Below are 10454 nucleotides of genomic sequence, written 5' to 3'. Positions count from 1 at the left end.
TATCGTTGGAATCACTTTCAAAACGATTTTTCTCCAGCTGATGAACGATAAAAAAATTGACAGCCAATCAGAATCCATCCTGTTGTAACGAGCTCAAGAATTTAAAGCAGCAGACGCATGTGCGCTTAGAATAAACAGACGTTACAGTTCGCTGGTGTGGATGCTAATATCGTTATCTTTATAGTTATCGTGCTTGGTGTGAACGGGCCTTTAGTTGGCATGTAGTTGCAAAGTTGCTTATAGTCGATTGATTAAGGGGACCATCAAAATAAAATGTAACCATATAAAACATTGCATTTTTTTCAGTTGGAGTATAAAGCTCACATCAATTAATTAACATTAGCTCCACAGGAAACACTCAAATAACACTCAACATCTAACCACTCACAAGCTGCAGTAAGATACTGTGCAAATCTTAAATAAACAATGTCAAGATATGATACAGTCCATTATTCTGTAAATGAAGTAGATTTAATATGGTGTCCATTGTGTGTTATAAATAATCATACTCTTAAACTTATAACCACAAATACGTAAGTATTATGATGTATTATAACTGTTGTTATGATTATTCATGAGTTGATATGACATATTATAAGTTTTTTTATAATGCATTATGCATTAATTATAATGCCTTAAGAATACCCTTATAATGTATTATAAATACGGGCTTCATTGAAAGTGTTACCGAACATTATTCTGTTTATGATATATCATACAGCTAGACATATAACAACAAAAACATTTCCAAGCAATAGCCTATCCAAAATAGTGCACAATCAAGCTAGGGGGTTCACATCACAATTCGAGGTTAATGTGTTACAAATAAATCAAGCATAAAGCTTGAGCTTTTAGATTTTTTCTATATATATATATATATTTTTTTATCCATCTAACCAGACCATAGAACGGAACTCTCAACCAACTCTGGCTACATCAGACTACACGATTACCTTTGCATATGTATATATGTGAGTGTGTATGCAATGACTCTTCAAACATTCAATGAAAGGTCGTCTAAGGTTGTCAGAATATTCCTGGGTAAATGAGTGACCACAGCGAGTGCACATGAGACAGAAATGGGATGTGAGGTTTTCCCCGCCTTCATTTTCCGTTTGCCATCCTTGAACAGTCAACAAAACTATCACATTATCTGTCTTGTATTGCCCTGCATGATTAAAAGCCTGATTAAATTGTTGGCTTTGCACTGATTAGTTTTGAGTTTCAGGGCTTCTATACTGTTTTACTAAGGATTTCATTTAAATAACCTAATAAACAGGTACAAACAAGCTTGATTTCTTACGTAATGCCACAGCAAGAACAAGCACGTGACATCAAATTTCCAGTCCGTTCTAAAAAGAAAACACTCTGTTTTAATCCCTTTTCACTAGTTCTGTTGCAGCTTTCCACAGACAGGCCACAAATTGACTTCATATTACTTTAAAAAAAATAGAAGAAGTATCTTGTATTTATTAAGAGAACTATTATATATGTTACATAAACTATTATATCCTGTTATATTTAACCTAGCATGAAACGTAGCTATAGTAAACAATGTCTGTAACTTGTATCTTGACATTCTCCACTGTATCAAACTATTAAAATCTAGAATGATGTAAAAAATGTACATAATATATTGAATTGATATTCAAGTCAATATATTCAAGATATTCACAGCAATTTACAATTAATAACTAATTTTAATAAAAAAAAAAGAATAATAATTTTATCTGTGCCAGCCCTGTTACTGCAAAACTTTCCTCTGGGCCTATGCTAACTAACTAACTAAATAAATAAAATAGACATGAAAAATAAAATCAATAAATTATTTGGGCACTTTCAACAACATGAAGTACCACAGTAAATAAAAACATCATTAACTGATGCAATGATATTTAAATAAATTATAGCAACGAATTTACTCATCAAGCTCCACAATTCAACCCTGTTATCTTGCTTGTTTTTGTATGAAAAAATATATTAATTCTATTTTTTTTATTAACTACAAAGCTAATTTGGAACTAAATTTGTTTTATTATTATTATTTTACGTTTAATGTGCACTGCTAGAAAATAAAACCAAACAAATCAGGTGTTTACGTACATTCCAGACTTCCACTGTAAATGCATAACTGTCAACACAACTTTTAAAAACCAAATAAAATAAATCAATCACAAATAAATACCAAATAAATCACAATTATTTTTTTTGTGGTTATCTTCTGCATGTACAGTAACAGATGTTGTACATAAAGCTTAAATTGTTTCAAACTCTGACAACTTTTAAAATCCTGTCAGGATGAGCATGTCTCTTGTGTATTTGAAAAATGGGGGAGTATTTTTGCAGCATCAGCTGTGCTCGATCTGGAAAGTGCAAATTAAGTTGGCTTGACCAGCACATACAGGAAATGTCCATACTGGCTGACTGCCTGCTCACAGGTCTCACTGCACACATGTGAGGTTATGGACAGGAAGCTGGTCATAGGTGACTGTGATGTTGTTCGACTGCCGCTCTATGAGGCTCAAGCAGGAGCAAAAAAGATGACAACTAATGAAAACAAGGACCCAAAACATCCACCCATGTCTGCTCCCATGAGCTCATTGGCACAAAACATCAACAATTATACATGGAAAGAATCAGTTGCTTTGGAATGGAGATATTTAAATGTAAAGTGTGCTGTTTTTTTAATGCTAAAATATGTTTTTTCTGTAAAGACATCTAAGTCATTCATAGTTTAAGCCTTGACATTTTCCTTAGGAAATGTATATGTTTAGTTGTTTTTACAATTATGTTGATGGTGGGAAAAAACAGAATGGATTTCCTAGTAGTAGCACATTTTTAAAAGCAAACCACAAGCTATCTAACACAAGATATCTCTATGGAGTAGGGCCTAAATAAAAGCACTTTTCTATTTAAACTAGATACATTATGCAGTATGTGGGGAAACCAAGGGATGGGAAAAAAGCCAAATAAGGGACCAAGTGACAGAAGAAAGATATAATGTACATATCTTTGGCTTTTCAGAATAGCCGTGGTGGAAATTGTTGTGTCTCACTCTTCAACAAGGCATTTAACGTGCACAGATGCATCCCATGCTTAAAGGGATACTCCACCCCAAAATAAAAATTTTGTCATTAATCACTTACCCCCATGTCGTTCCAAACCCGTAAAAGCTTCGTTCGTCTTCGGAACCCAATTTAAGATATTTTGGATGAAAACCGAGAGGCTTGTGACTGTCCCATTGTCTGCCAAGTAAATTACACTGTCAAGGTCCCGAAAAGTATGAAAGACATCGTCAAAATAGTCCATCTGCCATCAGTGGTTCAACCGTAACGTTATGAAGCGACGAGAATACTTTTTGTACGTGAAGAAAACAAAAATAACGACTTTATTCAACAATTCGTCTCTCCGCATCACCGTAGCACCATTTTGGAGAATAACGACTGAACGCAAGCAGCGTACGCTATTCTGTGTCAGTCGCGACACAAGGATACGTTTTCTACGTGTATTTACGCTTTGATTTGAACGAAAACAGCGCATCAGTGCAGCGCGGCTGACACAGAATAGCGTATGCTGCTTGCGTTCAGCGGATATTCTCCAAAATGGCGTTACAGTGACGCGGAAAGACACAGAGGAGAATAAAGTCGTTATTTTTGTTTTCTTCGTGTACAAAAAGTATTCTCGTCGCTTCATAACGTTACGGTTGAACCACTGATGGCAGCCGGACTATTCTGACGGTGTCTTTCATACTTTTCTGGACCTTGACAGTGTAATTTACTTGGCAGTCAATGGGACAGTCACAAGCCTCCCGGTTTTCATCCAAAATATCTTAAATTGGGTTCCGAAGACGAACGAAGCTTTTAGGGGTTTGGAACGACATGGGGGTAAGTGATTAATGACAAAATTTCCTTTTAAGTAAACATTAAAGCATCTATGCAAAGAGTTCACTAATGCCATCGTCTTTGTATACGCAACCACCCAACCCAGTGTGCACATGAGTCTGCTAACTCATCAATTCACGTGACAGATGGTTTGTAGGGTTGGTTCTACTCAGCTGGCTCATAAATAATCATGAGCAGACCTAAAAAAAATTCAGTGGGTTCCAACAGAAGGTGGAGCTCTTGATTTCATCTAGTTCACCCATTTTTTTTTCCTGAAAATCTGGAACTATTATACCCAGTCAGACTACCCACAAGGATGTAAAGGTTAAATACACAGTACATATTGAAATTGTACTTTCATATACATACTATGTCAAAGGTTTGGAATAATTAAGGTCATCATTGGTCATCAATGTTAAGGTCAGCATTTATTTGATCAAAAATACAGTTAAAAACGGTATTTAAAGTTAAATTTTCAGCATCATTACTCACATGATCCCTCAGAAAACATTCAGATATGCTGATTTGGTGCTCAAGAAACACTTTTTATTATATCAATGTTGTGATGCCTAATATGTTTTTTGGAAACTATGAAACACTGCCATTGAAGGGTTTGGTGTATGTAAAGTTAAAACAAAAAAGAGAGAAATAAGCAGCAAAATTGTTTTCAATAATGATAATAACAAGAACCAATAATACTGATAATAACCAAGCACCAAATCAGCAACAGCACCTGAGTTAAATATATGAGTGTCACAGCAAAGGGTCTGAATACTTAGGACCATGTGATATTTCCGTTTTTCTTTTTTAATAAATCTGCAAAAATGTCAACAATTCTGTGTTTTTCTGTCAATATGGGGTGCTGTGTGTACATTAATGAGGAAAAAAAATTAACTTAAATGATTTTAGCAAATGGCTGCAATATAACAAAGAGTGAAAAATTGAAGGGGGTCTGAATACTTTCCGTACCCACTGTATATAACAGTTCTCGTAAATTGCAGAAATATTTCACAATATTACTGTTTTCACTGTATTTTTAATCAAATAAATGCAACCTTGATGAGCATTTGAGACTTTTTTTCAATTCAGTTTCAATTTTAGACTGTTGTATACATATTATGAATATCATGAATATACATTGATATCATGATAAACACTTTCAAATGCTTAATATTCTAAGCTGCTTTGCTGTTTTACTTATGACCTTGTGCAGAAGGCAGCCAAACTGGCTGTTTTGCATCTCATGACTATGGTGACATTTTAACCAAAGGAAAGATTCTGATTCAGTTGCTCAATAACAGATGTTTGCCACACTATCTTACAGACTAAAAATAATATGAAAATAGGTCAAATAAATGATAAGCTGCCGTCAAGAGATAAAATGCCGTCAAATACTTTCAGCTGTATCACAGAAGTATGACAAGTGTTTAGTGCCATGTAAAAGAAAAAAAAACACCTCTTTAAGAATGAAGTCACAGCATTAAAATAATAAAGTTTTAATGTTTTGATGATGTCATTATAGGTCTTTAATTAGTATAAATTCAGAGTAACGTCATGAAGTATCAAGCATAAGCTTGTACTATGATGAGATATAACCTTTAATAGTTTAAGAACAAACTCAAAATTACAAGGATAAACGTGTAGAATTGCAGTATGAGAATAAATCCTATTCCTATAGTGTTAATCATTCTTTTTCTCATAACACTCACTGTATGTTGTTTAATTTCTAAGTACTTTATTGACAATATAAAATTATTTCAATCTCCTAATTTTCGGGCTTTATTCTTCTAACAATACAACTTTATTTTCATAATGTTATAAGTTTATTCTCATTTTAGCTTTTTCAATGTGGCACTAAAACAGCACCATACAGGAGAAGGCTCATCTCAGTGAAGCTTTCTGAATGTGCTCTCTGTTCCACACATAGATTCGTATGTCAATTGCAAAACTGATGTGTCATTTAGTAAGTAAGTGGAAAGTGCACTGACCTGACAAGTACACAAACAGCTAAAACTTTATAAATAAATAATATTTCACAATTTGAGTTGAATTACTGAAATAAATGAACTTTTCCACGACATTCTAATTTATTGAGATGCACCTGTATGTAATTTATAGATATGGATTGAACATATTCAGCATAAACATGCTGACATATCCACAACCATAAATGGCCCTTGATTAAAGATGTTCCCAATGAGCAGCATCAAATCTATTCAACGTCAAATTAGGATAACAATAGATGAATGAATCCAGTAGTCTCTGAACACAAGATAAATGAAGTGCTTTAGAAAGCAACAGTGTAACAGGTAGAGACTGGTACTATATCAACAACCAACCAAGCCTGGAAAAACTAAAAATTACTAAGGTTACCAAATCACATGTCTTTCTAGCCAGTAAAAACACACAACTTCGGGCCTCATCAGATGTGGTTTTACAAACAAGAGATACTGTCATTGACGTAATGATAATTAAACAGTTGCCATGACTTTGGACACACAAACAAAGACAAATGATGGATTGTCTTCCATTAACTGAAAGTTTAAATCTCAGGGCCTTTGACCATTACTTCATTTTAAAAGGATTTCAAGACTGCTACTGTTTTTATGATGCTAAGCCAGCCACCAAAACATTGATGTCGTTCCCCATGGAAAGGAAAGTCACTGATACACAGTCTAAAGACATTTTTCAAAGCAATTCCGAGATATAGTACAAGCCTGAACAAACACTGTGATATCTGCAGGCTGAACCTTTGGGCTTTTGCGGTGAATGTGATATTGTAAGAAACTGGAAATGTGGCTTATGTCAACACAAGCAACTTCTTAAGGCCTGAACATACTCCACGCAAGCACACTTCTAATTATGGCAGTTCGATTTCACACATTGTGTCCTGAAATGTGTTAAGTAATTCAAAACGCTGTATGTGTTGCAAACTCAGCTTTGCCACAAGGGGCACTATAGTATATCACATATTACAGTACATTAGCAAAACTACTTCTATTAAATTAGCTAAACTACTAAACATTAACTACAGCATTAGCTAAACTATTTCCAGCATTACCTAAACTGTTCTATTATCTGAACTGTTTCGACTAAATTAACTAAACAACTAAAATGTTAGCTAAACTATAGCATTAGCTATAGCTGCTTCTACCATATTAGCTAAATTACTACAACATTACCGAAACTGCTTCTACTAAAGGTTCTAAATTAAACTACTATTAAATGGTAGCTAAACTATAGCATTACCTAAACTGCTATACTAGAAAATTAGCTAAATTAGATAGGATTCATTTGAACAGCACTGCCGAGAAAGTTAAAGTTAGCTAAAATGCTGACATGTATAAAGCTAGAAAATTTGAATAATAACAAATTCAGTTTAATGTTGCAGACACCTAAAGAAAACTCTATGGCCCCCAAGCAACGGGTCTGCATGTTTGCAATACATGGACTAAGATACATGGCCATGATAAATGTCAAAAAAAAACAAAACATGGTTGCAAGTGGGACCTGTTTGTTTAACTCAGTTTGACAGATTAACAAACTCATGTGATCTGAACTGGATTGTTCAAATGCCTACCAAGCTAAAACACTCAAGATCAGATCTGTGACTATTTTAAAACACAGTACCATTCACATTTTCTGTAAACAATACACTTCCTTCCTCTTTCATCAATAAAAGTCAAACAAATCAATTCTCAGATTGTCCAGGTCGTAAACGAAACCATTTCCATGTGGATCAAGCACCTGTTTTAGCACATACAACGTTTTCTCTCTGACAGGCTTTCATACGCAAACACGATGCCTTCATAGAAATTTGACAGTAGAATAAAGAGAGGTGGCGTAAATGACATCAAGCCTAAATGTTGAGCAAACTGAGCTGCAGGTCAAAGTCTGTCAGCTCCAGTAACCAGAGCTCTTGAGGCCAGAAAAATGTAACATGAGCGTACAGACAGCCTCTGTTTTTCAACTGAGCCTTTTCCAACCACAAAAACGAAGCACTCGGTGTGTCCTTTCAATTTGGTCACAAAAGGGTGTGTTTAATGAAAAAGATAATACCATTTTCAAGATATTATCCCACACAATCTTTACCTGCACTGACTACTTAAAGGGACAGTACACTCATTCTGTCATCCTTTACTCACCTTCATTCTTTCTTGGGTGGAATCAGTATTGTTATCAATGGTCACTAAAACTATTAAAATAGTTTCAGTTAATTAAAATAAAGGTGAAATAAAATAAGATGAAAAACTTAAACATGTTGCATTGGCAACTAAAATAGGTTTAAGTACTAAAATTACTAAAGATAAAACTGAAATAAAAGGTAAATAGAAATATTCAAAATAAAAACTAATATTATTACAAAAGACTATTACTTAACTCAAATATCATTAAATATTATAATAGTATATGTGATACTACAATTTGTCCATAAAATGGAAGTCAATGGGGTCCAAACTACAGTACTATAGACTTTCACTGTACAAAAACATTACTGAAAATATCTATATATACAAACATATACAGGGTTTAAATTATATATGGATGAGAACATGATGACAAAACTTTTCTAACTATACTATACCTTTAACATACAATCAAAGGCATTTGCCCAAGCAAATAAGTAGTTTGACTGGCAACAGAAATGTGACCTAAACTTTGACTACAGTATACAATTTTCAGATCTAGCCCCACTTCAGCTCAAGAGACCTCAGTGGAATAATGTGTTCAGGAAAAAAAAAAATCTCAGATTTGCATATCAATAAAACATGCCTATTAATTATAAATATAATAGGCCTTACAGACTTACTGTAATATAAGATATAGTAACCTGGGCCCACATTTGTGACTTTGATCACAAGAACAAAGCATATAGAAAAAATGAAGAAGTAAAAGCTATATGCAAGCGTATAATGATATATTTTATATCAAGTCATAAAGAGTCCATGTTTATAAACACAACAAGACCATAAAGCCTAACTACAACATAAAAAAGACAGTAAAATAACATAAATTAATCAAATAGATGTGTGCATGCCATCTTACACAATATATTCAAATTAGTGCACACGAAGGAAACAGATAAATATACTGGATGACACTAAAAATTACATCCTAAAGCCTATAATAAAGTATATGAATATAATGACCTGGGACAGTTTAATAACAATCAAAACAGTCAAATACAAAAACACTAGATAGTCTTATATTTACATAGCTATTAATCATTTCAAGTACAATATAAACACAATAAGGCCTTAGCCATACTGTAACATAACACATACAGTAACAGTTTGGACCCACTTCTTAATCAATAGAGGTCAGACATGATCAGATGGAGAAATAAAAGAAAATCTATATCTAAAATGTAAGTAATCAATAATCCATATAATCTTATATGACTGTAAAACAGTTGCTAATTTATTAACACTTTAAATCCTACATCAGGGAACCATGTTTATCAACACAATAAGGCCCTACAGCCTGATTTGGGATTAAAAATAGGGTAAAAATAAAAGAAATGCCACATGCATGCATATAATCGTATATTTATTAAACACTAGGCGTTTACGTAAACACAATGAGCTCGTGCAGAACATAAAGCCCCGATGATGGTGTGACATTGTAGCAGGTACATAAGAGGCGGGCCCATACGGAGCATCAGTGAGACTTTATAGGCTCTTCTATATACTACATCAAATATATAAATGTATAATCTTATACCTGACAGCCACGCGCACTGAGCTCTCAGCTTGTCCCGAAGACATGTTCCCGGTCAGGACACACGAGATAAATATAGCTGAATTTCCTTTTCTTTATCGGCTTAAGAAGCAGACACACAAACAGACCGTCCCTCCCGGAGTCTATTCTGCCATTATAAAGCTTAAATGATCCAAACGGGTGCTCTTTTGACAGGAAAATAATGCAAATATGAAATAAAACATCTCGTGTTCGGCGCAGCGCGTTACATGATTAATGAGCTGAACGGAGAGTGAGTGCGCTCACACACACACACACACACACACACACACACACACACAATCATCATCTGTCCTGAAGAGCGACTCTCTCCTGAATATGACATCCCCATGCCCCGCCTTCATCTTGCAAGCCAGACCACGCCCTCCTCTCTACACCAAAACCACAAACAATGACAGGATAGGTGGGTTGCGTGGGACATGTAAATTAGCCAGAACAATGTATAAAACATTATATACAGTGTTGGGGGTAACGCATTACAAGTAACGCGAGTTACGCATTTTTAACAATTTCACTGGTAGTCCACTGTATGAAGAATTTTTGGGTATATGTCACAGTTAACTTTATTTTGCTACCCTCACTTACATAAATGAACTATAGTGTCCTGCACCCACTAGTAAAAAAAATATAAAAAATTATATCTGGTGTCTGACTAATTTTTGATTTGACTATATATATTCATTCATTCATTCATTCACTTTTAACCTGAAGATCATAACAAAAGCCTCTCGAATACTCGAGCACCTCCCTTTGGACACACGCAGTACTGCACGTATGACAGAGACAGACAGACAGACAGACAGACAGACAGAC

General features: G+C 34.4%; 1 protein-coding gene across 2 annotated transcripts in view; it reads right to left on the bottom strand.

Annotated features, from left to right (window-relative positions):
- LOC107689724 (kinesin-like protein KIF21A) overlaps positions 1 to 9902 on the bottom strand; it is a 49203-nt gene extending 39301 nt beyond the window's left edge. For both annotated transcript variants that reach the window (XM_016487855.1, XM_016487856.1), the window contains exon 1: positions 9606 to 9902. In XM_016487855.1, coding sequence (XP_016343341.1) covers positions 9606 to 9649 — 44 coding nt within the window. In that variant the 5' untranslated portion in view covers positions 9650 to 9902. The remainder of the gene's footprint in view (positions 1 to 9605) is intronic.
- Positions 9903 to 10454: the final 552 nt, after the last annotated feature.

Source organism: Sinocyclocheilus anshuiensis, unplaced genomic scaffold, assembly GCF_001515605.1.
Source record: "Sinocyclocheilus anshuiensis isolate Anshui unplaced genomic scaffold, SAMN03320099.WGS_v1.1 scaffold1014, whole genome shotgun sequence".
NCBI lineage: Eukaryota > Metazoa > Chordata > Actinopteri > Cypriniformes > Cyprinidae > Sinocyclocheilus > Sinocyclocheilus anshuiensis.
Note: the sequence above shows the minus strand (reverse complement) of the source record. Positions and strands in the feature narration are given on the sequence as shown.